The following is a 26,547-nucleotide window of genomic DNA, read 5'->3' as shown; positions in this document are numbered from 1 at the left end:
AGTTATATTCCTGTTTCCCTGAAATATCTCACATACCAACAGAGTGGAACCTACCCAATTTAGTTATACCCAGGGGGTTACCACTGACCTTGTAAATGAGGGAGCATTTCCAAGTGTAAATGGACAGAGGCACATTTACCTTTAAAGTGTTGACGCTAAGAGCACAGAGTGTTCAAGGCCCCTGCTTAATAACAAGTGTTTGCCCTGTTGGTTATAGTTGATTACATCCTCATGGATCCAATGGAGAGGAAAAGACTCTTCATCGAGAGCATCCCCCGAGCATTTCCTCAAAGAGTGATCCGGGCCCCTGTGCCCTGGCACAGTGCCTACAGCAGTGCCAAGAAGTGGAACGAGGACCATCTGCACACAGTGAACCCCATGATGCTCAGCCTGAAACGGCTGTGGTTTACAGAGTGAGAAGTGCTTCCTGTCCCTTTTCTTCCCTTTCTTTATTGCTTCCACACATAAGAGATCATCTTGTGTGGGAGTAGCCTTGCCCTTGAAGTAAAATGACAAACATCCTAGACCCAAACTGTGTATGAACAGCAAGTGACAACTCTCCATGCAGGGCTAAGTGGCCCTCCTTTGTGCCTTCACAGCACCCAGTGCCTGTCTGTAGGCACTGGAGCGCACTGGTTAAGAGCACTCACTTGGAGCCAGCCTGCTCAGGTCCACCTCTAACTGTGCTGCTTCATAAGTAACATCCTTATCTCTAAATTTGGGATAATAAGACTTCCTACTTCATAGGGTTGGTAGGAGAGAGAAATAATTTAATACATGCAAAGTACTTAGAATAGTGCCTGATATAAGTATCCAGTAGGTGTTAATTAGACCTCCATTATGAAATGTATCACACTGAATTATAATCGTATGTTTACGACTTTGACTCTCTCTAGCCTGTGAAATATATGGGGGCTTGAGTCTTTTTGTTTTTTTTCCTTTCCAAATTCTTTTTTTTAATTTATTTTATTGAAGTATAGTTGATCTACAATGTTGTGTTAATTTCTACTGTATGGCAAAGCAATTCGGTCATACATGTATATATTCTTTTTCATATTCTTTTCCATTATGGTTTATTACAGGTTATCTAACATAGTTCCCTGTGCTATATAGGAGGATGTTGTTGTTCATGCATTCTATATATAATAGTTTGCATCCACTTACCCCAAACTCCCACTCTGTCCCTCTCCCACTCTCCCTCCCCCTTGGCAACCACAAGTCTGTTCTGTCTATGAGTCTGTTTCTGTTTCATAGATAAGTTCATTTGTGTCATATTTTAGATTCTACATATAAGTGATATCATATGATATTTGCCTTTGTCTGACTTACTTCACTTAGTATGATAATCTCTAGTTCCATCCATGTTGCTGCAAAAGGCATTATTTCATTCTTTTTTATGGCTGAGTAATATTCCCTTTGTGTGTGTGTGTGTGTGTGTGTGTGTGTGTGTGTGTGTGTGTGTGTGTATACCACGTCTTCTTTATCCATTCATCTGTCGATGGACATTTAGCTTGTTTCCATGTCTTGCCTATTGTAAATAGTGCTGCTGTGAACATAGGGGTGCATATATCTTTTCAAATTATACTTTCGTCTGGATATATGCCCAGGAGTGGGATTGCTAGATCATATGGCAACTCTATTTTTAGTTTTTTTGAGGTTATTCCTTTATGTAACTCAGGGCCAGCACAGGGTTGGCAAACAGTAGTCTCAGTTATATTCATCAGTGACTAAATTTGCCACAGGTATTGGTAGAAGTCCAGAGGAGGCAGGAGTCACTTTTTTTTCTCTTTCATTTTTCTAAATTGTTATTCACATACTTTAAAATTCACTCTTTTGTAGTGTACAATACAGTAATTTTGAGTATACTCACAGATTTGTGCAACTTTCCTGAAAATATTGGGAATATTTTCATTATCCCTAAAAGAAACCCTGTACCCATTAGGAGTCACCCTCTCTTCTCCCTTCCACTCAGCCCCTGGCAATATTAATCTACTTTCTGTCTCCATGGATTTGCCTATTTTGGATATTTCATATAAGTGGAATCATACAGTATGTGGCCTTTCATGTCTGGCTGCTTTCACTTAGCATCATGTTTTCAAGATTCATCCATATTGAAGCATGTATCAGTACTTCATTCCTTTCTATGGCTGAATAATATTCCATTTTCTGGCTATACCACATTTTGTTTATCCATTCATCAGTTGCACTGGGAAGAAAGACTGATTTCTTTTATGAACCCCTCAAGAAGGGGTGTGAACCCTGGTGGGAGAATGAGGCCACCAGAGTTCACCAAAGGCAGGCTAATGAATGATGAGCTGCCACCATCTGGGTTTTTTATTAGAAAAATTAGAGGCCGATATGTTTACGTAATTTTGGTTGGGTGAACTTCATCAGTAACTCAAATATTTTGTTTGGGGAGGATCTATAGCTGTGAATGTGTTTAGTCTTTGGAGAGCCTTGTTACTTGGATAACTTACTTGTTTTTCACATTCTTAGTTTTACCTATATTTTAAAAAGGAATTGCAGGTGGGGTCAACCTAGGACAGAGCCCACCAATGATAAGAAATAAGCACAGTCCCTCTTTGAACTGAATTCAGTTTTCTAAGGCATTGGAGGTGCTAGTAAGGACATTGGGGGGAAAAAGTAATTTTTTAATGAGGCAGAAGTATATAATAATAACTTATAGAAGAGTAATAATTTATAGAGTGGGCTCTGAAACTAGACAGCCTAGGTTCTGGTTCTTGCTCTGTCCCTGATGAACTGTGTGGTTTAGGGAAGTTAATCTTTCTGGACCCCTGTTTCTTTATATGCAAAATGAGAATTATAACAATACTTCCCTCATGGGGTTGTTGGGTGAAGTGCTTAGAACAGTGCCTGGCATACAGTAGTTGTTCAATAAATGAAGATACTGCTTTAACTACAAGCATGTTTATGGCCTCAAAAAATAAATTAACCTAGAAATTAACAAGAAAGTCAGTCACAGGGCTGGTAAAATTGCCAGAAGTTCAGTACCAAGAGGATGTACACGTGAATTTAATTTGATCATATAGTGAAGATGACAAATTATTGAACATATAGCTTCTACTATAAGAAGGATTCTTATCACTTGCTTTTCATGGTTCCCTGAAGAAGATTATATAGGCAACAGAGGCACAAAAGTGAACCAAAATCATTTAGGTTTTGGTCAGCTGAACCAAAACATCATCAAGGAGAAAGATTTGTTAAGGAAATGCTACAGAAAAATGTTCTTATATGACCTGCAGTATTTAGCTTTAAACATTTTAAGAGGTCACCTAGTGATCAGTGAAGGCTGAGGGGTTTAAGGGCCAGAATGAGGGTCGTGATCTGAAGAAAGAGTAGATTTTTCTGGCCAATGTGGGAAGTTTGTTAGGATTGAACTAAAGATGAGTAACATAGTTATCAGGTTGTGACCAGGGCCATGCTAGAGTTGGATATCAAAGTGTGTGGAGAGTGAGGTCCTCGAATTCTGTTCTCCCCTAGCAGTGCTTTGTGACTGGCCAGACAAGATGAAGACTAAGTTCACCACCTCCACCAAAAAGGAATAGAAATGTAGACTGTGGGATTTTAGAAGGATGAGGGAAAGTGCCTAATGGGTCATTATAGTGGATGTTGAAAATGAGAAGCGAGAACTGAGGCAAGCTAAGAAAGTGAGCAAAGATCTAGTTTGGGAAGTTGTAGGCACTGATGATTTAAAAGACTGATTAATAAATGAATGAATAGGTGTCAGGAAGAGAAATGGTGGCCCTGTAAGCTAAAAAAAGGCCTTGGGGAGTGTGGTAAAGGGCAGAACCTTCATTAATCTGAGAGAAATAGGAGAAGGTTAGATTATCATCAGAGAGGGCAGGAAGAAAAAATTCATGTGTTCATTTAACAAATATTTATTGAGTACCTGCACTGTGTAAGGTACTGTGCCAGGGATGCTGTGGGTGTCTCGGTGAGCCTGTCAGCTGTCGGGGGCAGGTCTATAGGGTTTTTTGGGTTCAGACCAAAGTGGACCTCCAAGTTGTTTTGAGTAGCTCACCCAGGGGCCACATTGAGGATTGAGTAGAACCCACTTGATCATGAAGGTGGTGCTTTGCTTGCCCTGTCCTCTGTGTCTTCACTGTTGGGAAGAGCTTTGATTTGTCCATTTGATATCCCAGTTCCCAGCCAGCCAAATTCCAGGTCAGTGTCAAAATCCCACTCCCCAGATGGGTTACCCGGAGCAGGACACATAGGAAGGCTCAGTAATACCTGCTGAGTTTAGCTACTCCTTGCAAGAGTTCTTGTGAACTATCCACTCCCTCCTCAGACTCCCAGATTTTTCAGATATAATTCGTTTTAATCTGTTTATATCTCCTCTCATTGAAAAATGAAAATATATTTCCTTTGAACCCGTCGTACAAAGTTTGTTATTAAGCATCTACTTAGCTTAGGAAGTTTTTCCCTCTCTTTCCGCAGATTTAAAGACCTCAGGTTTGTTCGAACAGCAGAATTACTGGCGGGAAAATTACCTCTGCAGCCTCACGAATATCAGGATGTCATCCAGAAACACTGCATGGAAGCACGCCAAATTCTTCTCAACAAGTCAGTATCTGGCCTCAGAATGGGGCTGTATCACAGTATCATAAAGATCAAAAACTCTGTGAAGTGAAAACGTATCCAACCTGGGGGCTGCACAGATTTTGCTGACTTCTGACTGACATCTTCCTCTGTTCTCTTCCTCCCATGTTCCCTTCCCCGACAGCCTCTGTGCCTCCTCATGTACACTGATCTTTGACCCTCACTCCTAGTCTTCCTCTGCCTTTTTGAAACTCTCTCATTACCATTCCTTGATGAGAGTACCACTTCCATTCCCTCCCTCTGAAATCCTGTGGGCCTTGCTGGGTTACAGGACAATGCATTTAAATGACTTGTGTTCAGGTGGCCCAGATAAACACCTGCAGGGTTCCAAGGATGGGAGTTTTTAGTCACTTAATTCTTTTTTCCTTTGCAAATGCATGCAGGACTGTGTCCAGAGCCAGAGAAATTCCCTTATGTGAGATGATGGTGATAACACCTACCAACGGGTTTTTATTATCAGAGAAAATGTTTATACAATAGCTGGCACATAGTAGCTATTAAATATAATTATTACCTCTACAACTATGACTATTACCAGTACTTCTCTGACTGTTAGAGTAGTACTTTTCTAGCAGTCAGAAAAGAGACATGATAGGATGCAAATGCCAGTGGTTCCCATTGGGAATTAGAAATTGGGGGAAGTAGGATGAAAGGAACAGTGAGGCATCCATTTCTTCTTTTGGTTTTCTAATTTCTGCTCTCAACTTCTGAGCAGCCACTGCCACACTGGAGTTTCTCCTCCCAAGTTTTCTTCCTTTTCTCCTCTTTCTCTTTCCCCCTATAAAGTCTCAATCAGAAAACAGACATCTGCCAGGGAGAGAAGTTGGAGAGAACATTCCAGTTCCTTATACCCCTTTACCCTAATCTCTGAATATAATGAAGAAACTATAGACACTTTCATCTTTCAGCAGGACTGTTCATTTGGGTATTGCTAATGGGAGAATAGTCTCTCAATCCAAATCTTATTACTGTCTTCCCCAGAAAGGGATGTTGGCAGGTGAAGTGGCCAGGGATATGAAAGTACCAATTTGCAAAGCTGCTTAATGGGAAAGGAGCCATCTGCCTTGTTGTGGAGAGTGGGGAGTGGCTGAGAGGACTTCTTGGAGCTTGGAAGAGATTCTTAGTTAGACGCCCTGCTTTCTTTACAGATGGATCCCCACCTGTGCCCAGCTTTTTGTCTCCCAGAAGGAGCAGTGGGTCCTTTTTGCTCCCAAGAGTGACTATGACTCCTCTCGTCGCATTGAGGAATATTTTGCTTCTGTTGCATCCTTCATGTCACTCCAGCTCAGGGAGCTGGTCATTAAGTCCCTGAAGGACCTCGTTTCCTTTTTCTTGATACACAAGGTATGTAGGGGACCAGCAGTAGACCCTTTGGAGTGGAATCAACTGAGATACACTCAGGATTCAGTCATGTAAGGTCCTCAGCTGTAAGCCAAGCCAAAAAGTAAAGTTCTTGATTTGAACACGTATCAGGTGATTATTAGTTTATAAAAATGATTTATTTAAACACACAGAGACCTTTCCTGAGATAATTACCTCCTACTATATTGGTAAAAATCTATAGAACTAGAGAAATTAAGACAATTTAAAGAAAGATTGAATAAAATGGAATGCATACCTCCTACAGTAGAGGGAGTGGTCACTTTTTCATCCTCTCTATTAAAAGAAGGGGTTGAAAATGTTTTGTTATCAATTTTTGGCTTGATATTTAGGGAGTGTTGTGTGTGTTCATTGCAGATATTGGCTTTTGTTCTTCAGTCTTTGAAAGGGTACCTCTAAAAACAAAAGGCTTTATTGACCTAATAACTTCTTTCATGAAACTACTTCAGTGAAGTCTAGATAAAAACTAAAACACTAAGTCCTGGTTTTCAAAGCATCCCTTAAATTTAGATAACCTGGGAGGTCAAGGAATATTCTTTTGGATTTTATATTATGTGCCATTTTATCTTAAAAAGAGCTATAAAATTTAAAATTGCCTGTTAGAAAAGGTTAAGTTCTAAGCATTTTTACAAATAGAGTAAAAATGAACAATTGCCTTTTTGCTCAAAAGAATGTAGAACCAATGCTGTTGAATTTAGACTGTACTGTTAGCACTCTACAGTGGGCTAATCTGTATATGTCATTGTAATCATCCACTGGCTAAGCAGAAGAAACTCAGATGTGGGAACAAGTCTCACTCTAAAATTCCACACAGTGGGAAAACTGATATCTTCATATATCTTAAAGAAAGAAATTTATGGGTATTTGGTACCTAGTAGGCATTCAACTAATGGTTATCAATAATCCTTAAACCAATCTAGAAATCTCTAGAATCAGTTACTTGGACAAGTACTTTACAGCTGCCCCATGCCAATTTCATTAGGCACTGTAGTTTATGAAAGGTATTTTGTGTTACTAACCTGTGTTGGGAATCAGAAATATCTCCACACCAATATTTCTACTGCAAGAAGGTTGACATTTTGAGTGTCTAAAATATACTATATGCTAATTAGCAACTTCGTGTGAGGTATACAGATAAACTATTTATACTTTTGGATTCAGTCAACAAATTTTTATTGAGCACCTACGATGTACTAAATGATATTTTGGAGGACATAGATGGATCAGAGACAGATCCTGCCCTTAAGTTTAGTGTAGAGAAGATGTGCATGTAAATCTCTCAAGAGAAAGATAAAATACCATAAGGAAGTGGAAATATGGAAGTTCAGAAGTGGAAGATTATTTCTTGCTGGGGAGCAGGGAGGCTTCCCAGGGGAGGGGATTTTGAGCTGAATTTTAAAGGATGGGGAGGATTTGGAAATACTGACAAAGGAATTTCCAAGCAAAGTAAACGTACTGAATCAAAGCTTCGAAGAAGGGGGAGAGGGTGAACTCAGGTGGGCTAAGCCATACTTTGCCCTTATTTAAAATATGAACAGTGCATGGTACCTTTCATTTCCTTTTCTGGTGCCCATGTAGTCCTATAAATGGGTAAGATTCACTCCCTTGATTCTAGAAGGTTCCATTTTGTAATAATTTCCATATCTTATTTCTCCTGAAGGATGGGAATGATTTCGAGGAGCCCTACCAAGAGATGGAGTTCTTTAAACCTCAGCTGATTATGATCAAGCTTGAAGTCAATGAGCCCATTATTGTCTTTAATCCATCCTTTGATGACTGCTGGGAATTAATACACAACTCTTTCTTGGAAATTATTAAGAACTCTAGGGGGATTCCCAAGGTACAGTATTCACTTAATTATTCATTTGTATTTTTATTCACATATTGAATAAAATATGTTTAAAATGGCTGCTTGTGCAAGGTAGGGTTTTATTGATACTTTGGGAGATATATCCTGAGTACACCCACTTGACTCCCAGAAAGAGGATTTGGGCCTTAAAGAAAAGTCCACACATCCCGTTAACAAGGACACTAAGAGTTACTTTGTGAGAAAGTAGAGTTCCCCACATGATGCCAACCTCAAAAGGGCAGATGTGTCCCAGGCCATATCCATCTTGGGTTAATAATTCATGATGGATCAATTGCCATGTACTTTGCCAAGAATTTTCATAAGACTATATCTAATTTAGTTCTTGAATTTCCATTTGTTTATTTGTCTGTTTAACTCACTGTAGGCTTCTAGGGGAGAGATTAAAGCTTCCCTTCCTGGCCCAAGCCCTTTTCCAAGTTTCCTTTCCAGGGTGACATTACTTATCAGATTACAGACAGTTATTAGCAGACTTCTAGAACTGGGCAGGATCACCCACATGAGTGTGACTCTTTGGCATTCCATCTTCTGTCCCCCTCTGGGTGGTTGGTGTGGCAAGAGGGCCAGTGTCCAGCCCCGCGTAGGGAAGGGACTTGCAGGGTGTTTCTCCCCTCCCCATCCCTCGCTCTCCCTCCCTCCCCATGCATTATGTATGATGCTTGGATGCTCTTAAGCACTCTTCTCTTTGCAGTCCTGTGCTTAGAGGGTTCTAAGAGCTCATGATTAGGGTTGGACTTTGTAGGGAAGCATGTGAAGCCACATGTTCCAGTTGATTTCACCAGAGAACTCTAAATTGGGGGTTTTGAACCCAACCAAGTCAGACTAACAGGAAAACTGGATGTTCAGAGGGGGAAGAAACGTGGGCAGCTCTCCTACAATCAGTATCCCTAGGAAGGAAATGAAAGAGAAGACCCTGTAATTTGGAAGGATAAGTGTGGGGCTTGGAGACAGTTAAAGTACATACCACTCAAGTTCCCCTTCACTGCTGTTGATTAGCAATGTTTGCGAGCAGCTGGGCTAGGAGAGCCCAGGGCTTATGTGGCTGCTGCTGCTAACAGCCTGGCAGGGGCTGGTAGTAGATTTAGTGGGTTGTAATGCCAAGAAGACATAGTCATAGGTCATAGTTTGTACCAGGTTTGAAAGCTAGACCCAAGTAAGTGCTGATGACTCTACTAGACTATGAGAAAAAGCAGCCCAGGATGTGAATTCTCCATCTAGAGATGCCCATAGCACAGTCTGCCTCTCTGAACCCGTCACACTGTATTATCTCTGATCTGGGTAGTGACATTTTAAAAGAATAGTCCCTCAGGTTGAATATCTAAGAAGAATACTTAAGAACAGCAACAGATAGACAGTACCCCATCCCCTATCAGTCCTGCCTTATTTATGGTTAAAGATGAATTTTAAAAGTTGGAAAAAACATCAGCATGAGATGTTTGAAAGTAGTAGTCAAGGTGCAAAAGGAAAGCATATTTGTGAGAAAGTTACTAAAGGAAACCAAAGTAAATATTAGAAAATATTTGCCTTAGCAAAAAACTGAGAAAAACATGGATCTGTAATACTGACTGAAATGAAAAGAGGTGAATGAGAGACATAAATAAAAGGAAGCTGGATGAGATAAGGGAAGGATTTTATAAAATTGAAAATGCAATAAGCAGAATTTAAAACAGCATTAGCAGTCGATGCATTACTTTCATAATCATTATATAGATATATAAAACACATTATATATATATAAATATATATATATTAAATTATATATATAATTGTATATTCCCCCTATGGAATGGGGTTGCTTGGGTCAGTCTCCCTCCTGATGGGAGAATAGTCTAACTCAAAGTGCCAGGGAAATGCCAAAGTTGGAGAAGTATACAGGAGAAAGCACTGAAGGTAATGACAAAACCAAGAAGTCTGGGATCAGAGAGCCATGGAGATAAGCAGATAGTAACAATAATTACCTGGAAAGAGCACTATTGTTCTTGGCTCGGTTTTACAGACTGCTCTGTGGGGCATAGGAGAAGCAGCCACATTTTTGTAAAGGTGTATTTTTTAAAAATTTTAATTGAAGTATAGTTGATTTACAATGTTTTAGGTATACAGCAAAATGATTCAGTTATACATATATGTGTATGTATTCTTTTTCAGATTCTTTTCCATTATAGGGTATTACAAGATATTGAATATAGTTCCCTGTGCTATACAGTGGGTCCTTGTTGTTTATCTGTTTTGTATATAGTAGTGTGTATCTGTTAATCCCAAATTCCAAATTTATCCCTCCCTCTCCATTCCCCTTTGGTAACCATAAGTTTGTTTTCTACATCTGTGAGTCTGTTTATATTTCGTAAATAAGTTCATTTGTGTCATATTTTAGATTCCACATATAAGTGATATCATATGGTATTTGTCTTTCTCTTTCTGATTTACTTTACTTAGTATAATAATCTCTAGATCCATTCATGTTCCTGCAGCTGGCATTATTTCATTCTTTTTTATGGCTGAGTAATATTTCATTGTGTGTGTGTGTGTGTGTGTGTATAGGCCACATTCATCTGTCAGTGGACATTTAGGTTGCTTCCATGTCTTGGCTATTATAAATCGTGCTGCTATGAACATTGGGGTGCATGTATCTTTTTGAATTAGACTTTTCTCTGGATATATGCCCAGGAGTGAGATCACTGGATCATATGGTAACTATATTTTTAGTTTTTAAGGAACCTCCATACAGTTCTCCATAGTGAGAACCAGCCACATTTAAAATCTTCTTTCGATTGAATACTTTTCCCAAGAGATAATCCCTTATCCTGCCCACCTATGATCTGTTGCAAGGCCTGAATGCTCCAGTTGTGCTGCCCTAAGCCATTTCACTCATATCCTGCTTTCAAACACTGCCTACAGTATGGCTACAGCAAAGAAGTTGCTTCTCCACTGGTTTAAAAACCTTTGGATTGTCCAAAGAGGGAAGACAAAGATCAGTTGTACTTGCCTTTCCCCCTTTCTAAATTGATGCATTTTCATCAGCTGCATGTAACTCATAACTCAGTAAAGCCCTCTGAAGAGTCCTTTCTTATACAGATCACTAAAATCTTTCTTAGTAGAGAGAGCAGTGGAAGGCAATGGGTCCCCAACAAGGACTTGCAGCTTGCATGAGTCATGCAACTGAGAACATTCTCAGAGATACACATGTGCCATTAAGAAGTTGGAGAGTTGAATTCTCAGGAAAAATACTTTTTGTGCCTCAGATCATAAAGACATAGCTTTTTTTCCTGAACTGAGAGAAGAATCTAGTATATCTCTCCCTTTCTTCAGATGAGAAAACTAAAGTCCAGAGAAGGTAGCTTACCTAAGGTCACATAGTCAGCTAGCAGCAGAGTTTGAATTGGAACCCATGCCTCTAGTAGCTTTTCATTAGAGAGGAAAGTGTTTGGTGGGGGAGAGGGGTACCACTGTAGTATTTATTCACTCACACAATGTTTATGTGCACTTACTATGTGCCAAGCTCTTGTTAGGCCCTTCACAATAGTGGAGAAAGTCAGATACAATCCAGACCCTCATGGCATTTATATCCCAGGACAAACCTAGAACAGCTCATTACACATTCATTTAATTACAATTACGATGAGTGTCAAGTGGGATAAATTTAGAATGTGAACTTTAAGCAGGAAAACCTAACATCCACTGGGGGCCAAGGGGGGGGGGACTCTCTAAGGACATGAGACTTGAAAGGAGCAAGAATTTGAAAGATGAGTAATCTAACAAGAGGAAGAGGAGAGAGAATAGAGGTAAAGGGAACAGTGGGGTGATTTCCAGCACCATCCGAGAAGAAATAAGAGTTGAAATGCAGCCGATGTCCCTGGAAATGAGTGCATTGCAGGAGACTTTACATTTTGGTGTCATCTTCCTTCTTGTGTCTTGTGGACGTCTTGTGACATTTAAACGTGGTTTCAGGACTTCCCTGGCAGTCCAGTGGTTAAGACTTTGCCTTCCAATGCAGGGGGTGGGAGTTCGATCCCTGGTCAGGGAGCTAAGATTCCCACATGCCTCGTGGCCAAAAAACCAAAAAACATAAAACAGAAGCAATATTGTAACAAATTCAATAAAGACTTTACAAATGGTCCACATCAAAAAATAAATCTTTAAAAAAAAATAAAAGTGGTTTCTCCTCTTTAGGTGGAATCTATCCTGTTCCCAGAGTTGAAAGGATATAATCTGATTCTTGGAACTGTTAATGCTGATGAAAAACTGGTTTCTGACTTTGTGGATCAAACTTTCGAGGTATTTCAGAAAAATCAAGTTGGCCCCTACAAGTAAGTTGGTTTAGTTGTAACTTAGCCATTGGCATTGGTTTAGAGTTCCTAACTGTCATCAAACAAACGATCCCTGTTCCCATATACCTGAAAGAATAAGAGTAGCCAATGTTTACTTACATCGGTATTACTATTTATCCCTATTTACAGATAAGGAAACCATAACTTTCCAGCAAATAGATAGGAGAGCCTGAATTCAAATAACAGGTTCACCTCTATTGCATGAAAGCCGTGGCGCCAGACAGGTTCTGGCATTTAGAAATTCATGCATTTTAACCAGTGGGCAGGCACCAGTTCCTCCCACCAGGAAGCCTGCACAAGCCCCTGGACCAACCTGACTTACCATGGGGCAGACACCAGAAGCAAGAGGAACTACTGTCCTGCAGCCTGCAGAACAGAGACCACAAACACAGAAAGTTAGACAAAATGAGATGGCAGAGGACTATGTTCCAGACAAAGGAAGAAGATAAAACCCCAGAAGAACAACTAAGTGAAGTAGAAATAAGCAATCTACCTGAAAAAGAATTCAGAGTAATGATAGTGAAGATGACCCAAGGTCTCAGAAACAGAATGGAGGTACAGACTGAGAAGATACAAGAAATCTTTAACAAAGAGCTAGAAGATTTAAAGAACAAACAAACAGAGATGAACAATAGAATAACTGAAATGAAAAATACAGTAGAAGGAATCAATGGCAGAATAAATGGGCAGAAGAATGAATAAGTGAGCTGGAAGACAGATCAATTGGTGGAAATCACTGCTGTGGAACAGAATAAAGAAGAAAGAATGAAAAGAAATGAGGACAGTCTCAGAGACCTCTGGAACAACATTAAATGCACCAATATTTGCATTGTAGGAGTCCCAGAAGGAGAAGAGAGAGAAAAAGGGCCTGGGAAAATATTTGAAGAGATAATAGCTGAAAACTTCCCTAACATGGGAAAGGAAACACTCACTGAAGTCCAGGAAGTGCAGAGAGTCCCATACAGGACAAACCCAAGGAAAAACACACCGAGACACATATTAATCAAATTGACAAAAATTAAAAACAAAGAGAAAATATTAAAAGCAACAAGGGAAAAGCAACAAATAACATACAAGGGAACCCCATACAGTTATCAGCTGATTTTTCAGCAGAAACTCTGCAGGCCAGAAGTGAGTGGCATTATATATTTAAAGTGTTGAAAAGGAAAAACCTACAACCAAGAATACTCTACCCGGCAAGGCTCTTGTTGAGACTCGACAGAGAAGTCAAAAGCTTTACAGACAAGCAAAAGCTAAGAGAATTCAGCACCACCAAATCAGCTTTACAACAAATACTAAAAGAACTTCTCTAGGAGGAAAAGAAAAGCCCCCAACCAGAAACAAGAAAATTACGAAAGGTAAAGCTCACTGGTAAAGGCAAACATACAATAAAGGTAGGAAATCATCCACACACAAATATGATGTCACAAATATGTCAAAACCAGCAATCGTGAGAAGAGGAGACTACAAGTGCAAGATATTGGAAATACATTTGAAATTAAGAGACCAGCAACTTAAAACAATCTTGTATGTATACGTGTGTGTGTGTGTGTGTATATATATATATATATATATATATATAGACTGCTATTTCAAAACCTCATGGTAACTGCAAACCAAAAATGTACAATAGATGCAAAAAAGAAAAAACAATCCAAACACAACCCTAAAGATAGTCATCAAATCACAAAAGAAGAGAACAAAAGAGGAAGGGAAGCAAGAAGACTAGACCAGAAAATTCTGCATTATGAGGGGCTGTCCTGGGTATGGTAGGATGTTTAGCAGCATCCCTGACTTCTACCTGTTAGTAGGACCCTCCCCAGTTTTGACAACCAAAAATGTCTTCAGACATGGACAAATGTCCCCTGGGGGCAAAATCACCCCCAGTTGAGAACTGCTGCTAATCTATTCTGAAAACCACGGCCTCAGATTTGGAAGCTCTGCCCTCGTGAATTTAATCTGGTGTCATCTATTTGAAACCTCTGTTTTCCCTGTTGTTGATTCTTATATGTATAGTTTGTTTTTGTAGACTGACAGTTCCATGGGCTTCTCCTTGTATCTCAGTTTCAGAGTCTCTGAAGTGTTGGCCAACTCTTGGAAGTACACCCCTGGGCCCCACAAAGTTAATTCTGTTTACTCCATATCATCTTTATTTTAATTCAAACTTATTTTAAGTCAGAGCATCCCCCAAACATCCTCCAATTTGGGGGAAATCTGTCCAGCCATTTCTGCATCATCTGACAACAGACAGAGGGAAACTTAATTCTATTCAATAGACTTTAGGTTCATTAGTTACAAATTTTCATCTTAAAATTTAGATGTAGAATTTTAGAACTGGAAGGAGGGATAGGAAGTAATGTTTATTGCACATTTACTGTACGTTAGGCATAGTATTAAGTGCTTTAAATATATATTATTACATCTTTACAACAATCCAGTGAGCTATTATCATTTCCACTTAAAATTAAGGACACTGATCTTTGAAAAAGAGAAATATCTTGTCTAAGTTCATGCAGGTAGGAAGTGGCAAAATTGGAATTTGAAGCTAAAGTTCTGAATTCCCAGTTCACTCTATTTTGCCACGTTATATTTCTCTTTCGTGATTTGGGCTAGTTTTTATGATATTATCTCTTCATTTGCCACTCTGACTAATCTGATTTGGTGACCTGTATTTGTATGTTTGATTTTTATGCTCTTCAATATGGAAGATACTTAAATGTATACAAGAAGTATGATGACTTATTGGATAACACGGCAGAGCAAAACATCACTGCATTCCTGAAAGAAAATCATGAAATTGAGGATTTTGTGATGGTAGGAGATGCCACTTGACATTTCGTATCTTGGTTACATGTGCTACAGACAATCCACTGAGTAGTCAGTGTGTTTCACTAGTATATATACTATGCTCAACATTGTACTATATTGGCTGAGGATGAGGCTGGGGGCAAATGCATAGAGGCTAGAGGCAAATTAAGCTACTGAATCTACTCTCTTCTACAGAGGATCAATAGCATAAAAAAGCGGAGAAATGAAATTGCATCCATGCACAATACCGTGCCTTTGGCCATGTTCTGCCTTGACACCATGAGCCTAAATTATGATATCTGTGAGCGAGCCCAAAATCTTAAAGACCATCTGATTCAATTCCAAGTGGATGTAAACCGGGACACCAACACCAGGTATTATTGTTGCACGCAGAGAAATAGCAATGATAATTGGCATGAATGGGAGAATGGAAAAGTGGACAGAACTTGCACCTTCCAGCAATGACCAGATTGAACTTCCAGTTCAGGTTGTTTCTGCCCAAAGTGACGGTTGCAGGGAATCAGGTTCAGGCTAGAAGGTGAACAGTAAGGAGAAAACTACCTGGGACTTGGAGTAGGAAGGTGGAAAGCATCCTGAGGCAGTTCATCTGTGATCCTTCAGCCTTTGCTTTCTTGCAGGCAACTTCAGAGAGAAATTACTTGACTGTCTGAGGTCACAGGCTCTCTCACTGGCCATCTAGCACACATTTGAAGACACAGCGTGATTACAGGCAGCCCTTAGAATCTCTTCTATACAGACTTCTACTGTCTGGGTCTGGGGATTCTGTCATTCAATGTTAAACTCTATATTGTGCCTTCATTTTACTGATGAGTATTTATTAAAGACATTTTTGGTTGTAAGGGATAGGAGGCCAGACTGGCTAATGTAAAAAATGGAATTCGGGGCTCACATGTTGGAAAGTTTAGGAGTTGCTAGCTTCAGGCCCTCAACACTACAATTAGAATGCAATCTTCCTCCCTCTACTTGGCTGTCCTCTGTGTCAGCTCCATTCTCTTGACAGATTCTCTCCAGTTTGTGGGCCCCAGCAGTTCCAGACTTACATCCTACCAGGTTTCCATCCACAGGGGAAAAAATGGTTTCCCTTTTTTCCAACACTGTGACACTGGCTGGTGTGGCACTGGCCTGATTTGGGTTGTTTGGGCAACAGCAAGGCAAACACCATAGCCAAGAGTATGGTTTAGATTCGGGTAGTGTTCTCATCTCTAAACCATGAGAACCAAGAAAGAGAAGGATGGGGTACCCCAGGAAGGCTTAGGCTGTGGTTAACAGAAAAGGGAATGAGGCCAAGAGGCTGGGACAGCAACTATCTGCTACTCTGTTTCTATTTGAATGTTACAAAATGGTTAGCCCGTGTTATTTTAGCTCTCTTCCTCAGAGAGCTTTAAACTATAGACTAAAATGATTTAGTACTAATAACCACTATTAAATTGTTATATATTATATTATTCATATACATGTAGATAAATATAAGTTTAGCATTTTATAGCTCTTTTAAGGTTTACAAACTGCATATCAGAAACTCATCAGGAAATTAATTATGATAATAGCTACCATTTTTCCAGCACATGTTGTAGTCCAAGCACTGTGTAAGTGTTCTGAACATTCAAGATCTAATCACGTCTTTACACCAACCCCAAGAAGTTGTTCATTATTCTCTGCATTATGTTGATGAAGAAACTGAGACTCCAAAAGGTCAGCAAGTGGCATATCCAGGGCTTAACCTAGTTCATTTTGACTCCAAATTAATGCTCTCCACCACTGCACTCAGCTTTCTCACTGGGTAACGAAATGGTGGGATTCCTGGTTTGGGAGCCAGAAGACTTGGTTTTGAATCCAAGACCTTCTGTTTGCTAGCTTGTGTCCCCTAGCTTCACCTCTTGGATCTTCAGTTCCTTTGCCTATAGAATAAACATTTGGGACTAGGGCAGTAAAATGTTTTCAGCCTTCAGACTACTAGGACACTTTCCTTTGGAAGGTTTGAGCATCAAGCAATTTTTTTTTCTTAAACATTTGTTCCTGTCAAATCAAAGCAACATAGTGCCTTGGTTGGTCAGTGCTTTCTTTCTCATCAAAATAAATGTACAATTTCCTTTGGCCTTTTTAATATAAGTGAAAGTTAGGGTCCCATTACAAACCTGGGGATTTCTAAGGACCCAGAAACTCCAGGTTAGTGATTGAGTTCTGAAGTGTCTTTCTACCTTAAAGATAGTGATTCTGACTCATTTGGTCTTCTCAACCACCCCATGAGGTAGGTAAAACAGATATAAGACACCCTACTGAATGAAGAGAGAAAAACTAACTTGCCTGATGAGGTGAGTTTGAGTCTTCTGAACCCTTGCTACTTCATTGTCCTGTAATTGCTGAGTGGAGTACCTTCCTGTTTCCAGTGATTAGGTGTGCCCAAGAAAGGGGTGCTCTGGTCATATAGGCAGGGGGCACCTTGGAGTGCATTGGTAAGAAAGTGGGCATGCCATCCATTTCCACTACAGGTACAAGGTCTAAAGTTGCTAGAACAATGACCTGAAATATTGACCAGAAACACAAGGCCCTGAGTTAGAGATATAAGAAATTATCCCTCTGGTCTGGCTGTTTGTTTCCTTCAGGGTAGGAAATCTTGTCCAAACAGTGACAACAAGGTAGAGAGAGGCCATAGATTGATGCAAAATGTATTGGTCTCCCTTATGCCATCCCCTACACCAGAAAGAGAACGGCCCTGTGCTTACAGGACCCCTGGACCTTTATATTTTAAATGATATTATAAGTACGTGTACAAGAAAGTATTTCTTGTCCTTAGTTTATACCTAGATATTGCTAAGATGTTATGTTGGTCCGATTGTTAATATCGTCAACCCATATTCAGGACTTTCTAGAGGGTCTAGTAGTTAATGGGTATAAAGGAAAAACTCGATTCAGTCTACCTCCTGAGTAGGGAAAATCCAGTTCTTCTCTACTGTGTCTTTTCTGTGTGTCTCCTATATATTTTTTTATTGGAGTATAATTGCTTTACAATGTTGTGTTAGTTTCTGCTGTACAAAAAATTGAATCGGCTGTATGTATACATAATATCCCCTCCCTCTTGGACCTCCCTCCCATCGCCCCCATCCCACCCATCTAGGTCATCACAGAGTACTGAGCTGAGCTCCCCATGCTATACTGCAGGTTCCCACTAGCTATCTGTTTTACACATGGTAGTATATTTATGTCAAACCTAATCTCCCAATTCATCCCACCCTGCCCTTCCCCCCCTGTGTCCACATGTCCGTGCTCTACATCTGCATCTCAATTCCTGCCATGGAAATAGGTGCATCTGTACTATTTTTCTAGATTTCACATACATGCGTTAATATATGATATTTGTCTTTCTCTTTCTGACTTACTTGACTCTGTATGACAGACTCTAGGTCCATTCATATCTCTACAAATGACCCAATTTCATTGCTTTTTATGCCTGAGTAATATTCCATTGTATATATGTACCACATCTTCATTATCCATTCATCTGTCAATGGACATTTAGGTTGCTTCCATGACCTGGCTATTGTAAATAGTGCTGCAATGAACATTGGGGTACATGTGTCTTTCTGAATTATGGTTTTCTCTGGGTATATGCCCAGTAGTGGGATTGCTGGGTCATATGGTAATTCTATTTTTAGTTTTTTAAGGAACCTGCATACTGTTCTCCACAGTGACTTTATCAGTTAACATTCCCACCAACAGTGCAAGAGGGTTTCCTTTTCTCCACACCCTCTCCAGCATTTACTGTTTGTAGATTTTTTGATGATGGTCATTCTAACTGGTGTGAGGTGATACCTCATTGTAGTTTTGATTTGCATTTCTCTAATAATTAGTGATGTTGAGCAGCTTTTCATGTGCCTCTGGGCCATCTGTATGTCTTCTTTGGAGAAATGTCTATTTAGGTCTTCCAACCATTTTTTGATTGGGTTGTTTGTTTTTATGATATTGAGCTAAATGAACTGTTTGTATATTTTGGAGATTAATCCTTTGACCATTGCTTCAATTGCAAATATTTTCTCCTATTCTAAGGATTGTCTTTTCATCTTGATTATGGTTTCCTTTGCTGAGCAAAAGCTTTTAAGTTTTATTAGGTCCCATTTGTTTATTTTTGTTTTTATTTTCATTACTCTAGGAGGTGGGTCAAAAAAGATCTTGCTGTAATTTATGTCAGAGTGTTCCTCTCATGTTTTCCTCTAAGAGTTTTATAGTGTCCGGTCTTACATTTAGGTCTTTAACCCATTTTGAATTTATTTTTGTGTATGGTATTAGTGAGTGTTCTAATTTCATTCTTTTACATGTAGCTGTCCAGTTTTCCCAGCACCACTTATTGAAGAGGCTGTCTTTTGTCCATTGTATATCCTTGTCTCCTTTGTCATAGATTAGTTGACCATAGGTGCGTGGGTTTATCTCTGGGCTTTCTATTCTGTTGCATTGATCTATATTTCTGTTTTTGTGCCAGTACCATATTGGCTTAATTACTGTAGCTTTGTAGTATAGTCCAAAGTCAGGGAGCCTGATTCCTCCAGCTCTGTTTTTCTTTCTCAAAATTGCTTTGGCTATTCGGGGTCTTTTGTGTTTCCATACAAATTGTAAGATTTTTTGTTCTAATTCTGTGAAAAATGCCATTGGTAATTTGATAGGGATTGCATTGAGTCTGTAGATTGCTTTGGGTAATATAGTCATTTTCACAATATTAATTCTTCCAATCCAAGAACATGGTATATCTCTCCATCTGTTTGTGTTATCTTTGATTTCTTTCATCAGTGTCTTATAGTTTTCTGAGTACAGGTCTTTTGCTTCCTTAAGTAGGTTTATTCCTAGGTATTTTATTCTTTTTGATGCAGTGGTAAATGGGATTGTTTCCTTAATTTCTCTTTCTGATCTTTTGTTGTTAGTGTATAGGAATGCAAGAGATTTCTGTCCATAAATTTTGTATCCTGGAACTTTACCAAATTCATTGATTAGCTTTAATAGTTCTCAGGTGGCATCTTTAGGATTTTCTATGTATAGTATCATGTCATCTGCAAACAGTGACAGTTTTACTTCTTCTTTTCCAATCTGTATTCCTTTTATTTCTTTTTGTTCTCTGGATGCTGTGGCTAAGACTTCCAAAACTATGTTGAATAATAGTGATGAGAGTGGACATCCTTGTCTTTTTCCTGATCTTAGGGGAAATACGTTCAGTTTTTCACCATTGAGAATGACGTTTGCTGTGGGTTTGTCGTATATGACCTTCATTATGTTGAGGTAGGTTCCCTCTATGCCCACTTTCTGGAGAGTTTTTATCATAAATCGGTGTTGAATTTTGTCAAAAGCTTTTTCTGCATCTATTGAGATGATCATATGGTTTTTATTCTTCAATTTGTTAATATGATGTATCACATTGATTGATTTGCGTATATTGAAGAATCCTTGCATTCCTGGAACAATTCCCACTTGATCATGGTGTATGATCCTTTTAATATGTTGTTGCATTTGGTTTGCTAGTATTTTGTTGAGGACTTTTGCATCTATATTCATCAGTGATATTGGTCTGTAATTTTCTTTTTTTGTAGTATCTTTGTCTGGTTTTGTTATCAGGGTGATGGTGGCCTTGTAAAACAAGTTTGGGTGTGTTCCTTCCTCTGCAATTTTTTTGGAAGACTTTGAGAAGGATGGGTGTGAGCTCTTCTCTAAATGTTTGATAGAATTCACCTGTGAAGCCATCTGGTCCTGGACTTCTGTTTGTTGGAAGATTTTTAATCACAGTTACAATTTCATTACTTGTGATTGGTCTGTTCATATTGTCTATTTCCTCCTGGTTCAGTCTTGGAAGGTTGTATCTTTCCAAGAATTTGTCCATTTCTTCCAGGTTGTCCATTTTATTGGCATAGAGTTGCTTGTAGTAGTCTCTTAAGATCCTTTGTATTTCTGCATTGTCAGTTGTAATTTCCCCTTTTTCATTTCTAATTGTAATGATTTGAGTCCTCTCCCTTTTTTTATTGATAAGTCTGGCTAAAGATTTATCAATTTTGTTTATGTTCTCAAAGAACTAGCTTTTAGTTTCATTGATCTTTGCTATTGTTTTCTTCATTTCTTTTCATTTATTTCTGCTCTGATCTTTATGATTTCTTTCCTTCTACTAACTTTGGGTTTTCTTTGTTCTTTTTTCTCTAGTTGCTTAGGTGTAAGTTTAGATTGTTTATTTGAGATGTTTCTTGTTTCTTGAGGTGAGATTGATTTGCTATAAACTTCCTTCTTAGAACTGCTTTTGCTGCATCCCATCAGTTTTGGGTCACTGTGTTTTCATTGTCATTTGTTCCTATGTATTATTTATTTCGACTTTGGTTTCTTCAATGACCTCTTGGTTATTTAGCAGTGCACTGTTTAGCCTCCATGTGTTTGTGTTTTTTACAGTTTTTTTCCTTTAGTTGATTTCAAATCTGATGGCATTGTGGTCAGAAAAGATGCTTGATACGATTTCAATTTTCTTAAATTTACCGAGGCTTGATTTGTGACCCAAGATATGATCTACCTTGGAGAATGTTCCGTGTGCACTTGAGAAGAATGTGCATTCTTCTGCTCTTGGGTGGAATGTCCTATAAATATCGATTAAATCTGTCTGGTCTATTGTGTCATTTAAAGCTTGTTTCCTTATTTATTTTCTATCTGGATGATCTGTCCCTTGGTGTAAGTGGGGTTTTAAAGTCCCCCACTATATTTGTGTTACTGTCGGTTTCCCCTTTTATGGCTGTTAGCATTTGCCTTATGTATTTAGGTGCTCCTATGTTAGGTGCATAAATATTTATGATTGTTATATCTTCTTGGATTGATCCCTTGATCATTATGTAGTGTCCTTCCTTATCTCTCGTAACAGTCTTCATTTTATCTGATATGACTATTGCTACTCCAGCTTTCTTTTGATTTCCATTTGCATGGAATATCTTTTTTCATCCCCTCACTTTCAGTCTGTATGTGTCCCTAGGTCTGAAGTGGGTCTCTTGTAGACAGCATATATATGGGTCTTGTTTTTGTATACATTCAGCGAGCCTCTGTCTTTTGCTTGGAGCATTTAATCCATTTACATTCAAAGTAATTATCGATATGTATGTTCCTATTACCATTTTCTGAATTGTTTTGCATTTGTTTTTGTGGATCTTTTCTTCTCTTGTGTTTCCCACCTAGAGAAGTTCCTTTAGCATTTGTTGTAAAGCTGGTTTGGTGGTGCTGAATTCTCTTAACTTTTTCCTGTCTGTTAAACTTTTGATTTCTCTGTCAAATCTAAATGAGATCCTTGTGGATTGGCGTAATCTTTGTTGTAGGTTTTTCCCTTTCATCACTTTAAATATACCCTGCCACTCCCTTCTGTCCTGCAGAGTTTCAGCTGAAAAATCAGCTGATAACCTTATGGGGATTCCCTTGTATGCTATTTTTTGCTTTTTCCTTGCTGCATTTAATATTTTTTCCTTGAATTTATTTTTTGTTAGTTTGATTAATATGTCTTGCTATGTTTCTCCTAGGGTTTATCCTGTATGGGACTCTTTGCGCTTCCTGGACTTGGGTGGCTATTTCCCTTCGCATGTTAGGGAACTTTTCAACTATAATCTTTTCAAATATTTTTTCAGACGGTTTCTCTTTCTCTTCTGCTTCTGGGACCCCTTTAATTTGAATGTTGGTGCATTATTAAATGTTGTCCCAAAGGTCTCTGAGACTGTCCTCAATTCTTTTCATTCTTTTTTCTTAATTCTGCTCCTTGGCAGTTATTGCCACCATTCTACCTTCAAGCTCACTTATCCATTCTTCTGCCTCAGTTATTCTGCTATTGATTCCCTCTAGAGTATTTTTAATTTCAATTATTGTATTGTTCATCACTGTTTGTTTGTTCTTTAGTTCTTCTAAGTCTTTGTTAAACATTTCTTGTATTTTCTCGATCCATGCTTCCATTCTATTTCCAAAATTTTGGATTATCTTTACTATCATTACTCTGAATTCTTTTTCAGGTAGGTTGCTTATTTCCTCTTCATTTTTTTGGGCTTTTAGGTTTTTACCTTGCTCCTTCATCTGTAAGATATTTTTTTGTCATCTCATGTTTTTTCAATGGGTGGGTCTGTGTTCCTGTCTTACTAGTTGTTTGGCCTGAGACGTCCAGCACTGGAGTTTCCAGATAGTTGGGTGGAGCCGTGTCTTGGTGCCGAGATGAGGACCTCTGGGAGACCTCACTCTGATGAATATTCCCTGGGGTCTGAGGTTCTCTATCAGTCGAGCAGTTTGGACTTGGCACTCCCACCACAGGAGCTCAGGCCCGACCCTCGGCCTGGGAGCCAAGACCCTGCAAGCTGTGTGGCACAGGAAATAAGAAAAAACAAAGAAGAACAATAACAAAGAGTAAAAAAGAAAATAAAGTTAGAAAAATTTAAAAATCTATTAGAAAAAATAAAAATGTAAATGAAACAACAACAAGGTAAAACAGGGTTCAAGGTGGCAGAGTAGAAGGATGTGCGCTCACTCCCTCTTGTGAGAGCACCAGAATCACAACTCACTGCTGAACAATCATCAACAGGAAGACTCTGGGACTCACCAAAAAAGATACCCACATCCAAAGACAAAGCAGAAGCTGCCATGAGATGGCAGGAGGTGCACAATCACAATAAAATCAAATCCTGTAACCTCTGGGTGGGTGACTCACAAACTAGAGAACAGTTATATGACAGAAGTCCTCCCACTGGAGTGAAGGTTCTGAGCCCAACGTCAGGCTACCCAACCTGAGGGTCCAGCAATAGGAGGAGGAATTCCCAAGAATCAGACATTGAAGGCTGGTGGGATTTGATTGCAGGACTTTGACAGGACTGGGGGAAACAGAGACTCCACTCTTCGAGGGCACACACAAAGTAGTGTGTGCATCAAGACCCAGGGGGAAGGAGCAGTGACCCCATAGGAGATTGAACCAGACCTACCTGCTAGTGTTGGAGGGTCTTCTGCAGAGGCGGGGGGTGGCTGTGGCTCACCACAGGGACAAGGACACTGGCAGCAGAAGTTCTGGGAAGTACTCCTTAGCATGAGCCCTCCTGGAGTGCGCCATTAACCCCACCAAGAGCCTGTAGGCTCCAGTGCTGGTTGCCTCAGACCAAACAACCAACAAGGAGGAAACTCAGCCCCACCCATCAGCAGACAAGCCAATTAAAGTTTTACTGAGCTCTGCCCACCAGAGCAACACCCAGCTCTACCCACCACCAGTCCCTCCCGTCAGGAAGCTTGCAGAAGCCTCTTAGATAGCCTCATCTACCAGAGGGCAGACAGCAGAAGCAAGAAGAACTACAATCCTGCAGCCTGTGGAACGAAAACCACATTCACAGAAAGATAGACAAAGTGAAAAGGCAGAGGACTTTTTACCAGATGAAGGAACAAGATAAAACCCGAGAAAAACAACTAAATGAAGTGGAGATAGATAGGCAACCTTCCAGAAAAAGAATTCAGAATAATGATAGTGAAGATGATCCAGGACCTTGGAAAAAGAATGGAGGCAAAGATCGAGTAGATGCAAGACCTGTTTAACAAAGACCTAGAAGAATTAAAGAACAAACACCTAGAAGAATTAAAGAAGAAACAAACAGAGATGAACCATATAATAACTGAAATGAAAAATACAGTAGAAGGAATCAATAGCAGAATAACTGAGGCAGAAGAACGGATATGTGACCTGGAAGACAGAATGGTGGAATTCACTTCTGTGGAACAAAATAAAGAAAAAGGAATGAAAAGCAATGAAAACAGCCTAAGAGACCTCTGGGACAACACTAAATGCACCCACATTCACATTATAGGGGTCCCAGAAGGAGAAGAGAGAGAGAAAGGACCCGAGAAAATATTTGAAGAGATTATGGTCGAAAAGTTCCCTAACGTGGGAAAGGAAATAGCCACCCAAGTCTAGGAAGCACAGAGAGTCCCAGGAGGGATAAACCCAAGGAGACACACGCTGAGACACATAGTAATCAAGTTGACAAAAATTAAAGACAAAGAAAAGTTATTAAGAGCAACAAGGGAAAAATGACAAATAATATACAAGAGAACTCCCATAAGGTTAACATCTGATTTCTTAGCAGAAACTCTAAAGCCAGAAGGCAGTGGCACAATATATTTAAAGTGGTGAAAGGGAAGAACATACAACCAAGATTACTCTACCCGGTAAGGATCTCATCCAGATTTAATGGAGAAATCAAAAGCTTTACAGACAAGCAAAAGCTAAGAGAATTCAGCACCACCAAACCAGCTCTACAACAAATGCTAAAGGAACTTCTCTAAGTGGGAAACACAAGAGAAGAGAATGACCTACAAAAACAAACCCAAAACAATTCAGAAAATGGTAATAGGAACATACATATCGATAATTACCTTAAATGTGAGTGGATTAAATGCTCCAACCAAAAGACAGAGGCTCACTGAATGTATACAAAACAAGAGCCATATATATGCTGTCTACAAGAGACCCACTTCAGACCTAGGGACTCATACAGACTGAAAGTGAGGGGATGGAAAAAGATATTCCATGCAAATGGAAATCAAAAGAAAGCTGGAGTAACAATACTCATATCAGATAAAATAGACTTTAAAATAAAGACTATTACAAGAGACAAGGAAGGATACTACATAATGATCAAGGGATCAATCCAAGAAGAAGATATAACAATCATATTTGCACCCAACATAGGAGCACCTCAATACATAAGGCAAATGCTAACAGCTATAAAAGAGGAAACTGACAGTGACACAGTAATAGTGGGGGATTTTAACACCTCACTTACACCAATGGAGAGATCATCCAGACAGAAGATTAATAAGGAAACACAAGCTTTAAATGACACAATAGACCAGATAGATATAATTGATATTTATAGGACATTCCATCTGGAAACAGCAGACTACACTTTCTTCTCAAGTGCACACAGAACATTCTCCAGGATAGATCACATCTTGGGTCACAAATCAAGCCTCGGTAAATTTAAGAAAATTGAAATCATATCAAGCATCTTTTCCGACCACAATGCTGTGAGATTAGAAATGAATTACAGGGCAAAAAACATTAAAAACACAAACACGTGGAGGCTAAACAATATGTTACTAAATAACCAAGCGATCACTGAAGAAATCAAAGGGGAAATCAAAAAATACCTAGAAACAAATGACAATGAAAACACGACGACTCACAACTTATAGGATGCAGCAAAAGCAGTTCAGAGGGAAGTTTATAGCAATAGAATCCTGCCTCAAGAAACAAGAAACATCTCAAATAAACAATCCAACGTTACACCTAAAGGGACTAGAGAAAGATGAACAAACAAAACCCAAAGTTAGTAGAAGAAAAGAAACCATAAAGATCAGAGCAGAAATAAATGAAAGAGAAACAAAGAAAACAATAGCAAAGATCAGTAAAACTAAAAGCTGGTTCTTTGAGAAGATAAACAAAATTGATAAACCACTAGCCAGACTCATCAAGAAAAAAAGGGAGAAGATTCAAATCAATAGAATTAGAAA

At 39.2% G+C, this 26,547-nt stretch overlaps 1 protein-coding gene across 16 annotated transcripts in view; it reads left to right on the top strand.

The window, feature by feature from the left end:
* The window catches only part of DNAH3 (dynein axonemal heavy chain 3), a 276,368-nt gene that overhangs the window by 18,129 nt on the left and 231,692 nt on the right, over nt 1-26,547 (top strand). For 14 of the 16 annotated variants that reach the window (XR_009497683.1, XM_059897939.1, XM_059897941.1 and 11 more), the window contains 7 exons: nt 218-413; nt 4,462-4,587; nt 5,772-5,967; nt 7,664-7,843; nt 12,038-12,174; nt 14,904-15,009; nt 15,199-15,377. Coding sequence is in view for 14 of the 16 variants with exons in the window: in XM_059897939.1 (XP_059753922.1) it covers nt 218-413; nt 4,462-4,587; nt 5,772-5,967; nt 7,664-7,843; nt 12,038-12,174; nt 14,904-15,009; nt 15,199-15,377 (1,120 nt within the window). In the remaining 2 variants the exon portion in view is untranslated. Of the gene's footprint in view, nt 1-217; nt 414-4,461; nt 4,588-5,771; nt 5,968-7,663; nt 7,844-12,037; nt 12,175-14,903; nt 15,010-15,198; nt 15,378-26,547 lie in introns of those variants that run through there. The other 2 variants (XM_059897936.1, XM_059897945.1) reach the window with 2 other exon arrangements.

Source organism: Balaenoptera ricei, chromosome 15 (assembly GCF_028023285.1).
Source record: "Balaenoptera ricei isolate mBalRic1 chromosome 15, mBalRic1.hap2, whole genome shotgun sequence".
Taxonomy (NCBI): Eukaryota; Metazoa; Chordata; class Mammalia; order Artiodactyla; family Balaenopteridae; genus Balaenoptera; species Balaenoptera ricei.
The sequence above is the reverse complement of the archived record's forward strand: the minus strand, read 5'-3'. Positions and strand labels throughout refer to the sequence as shown.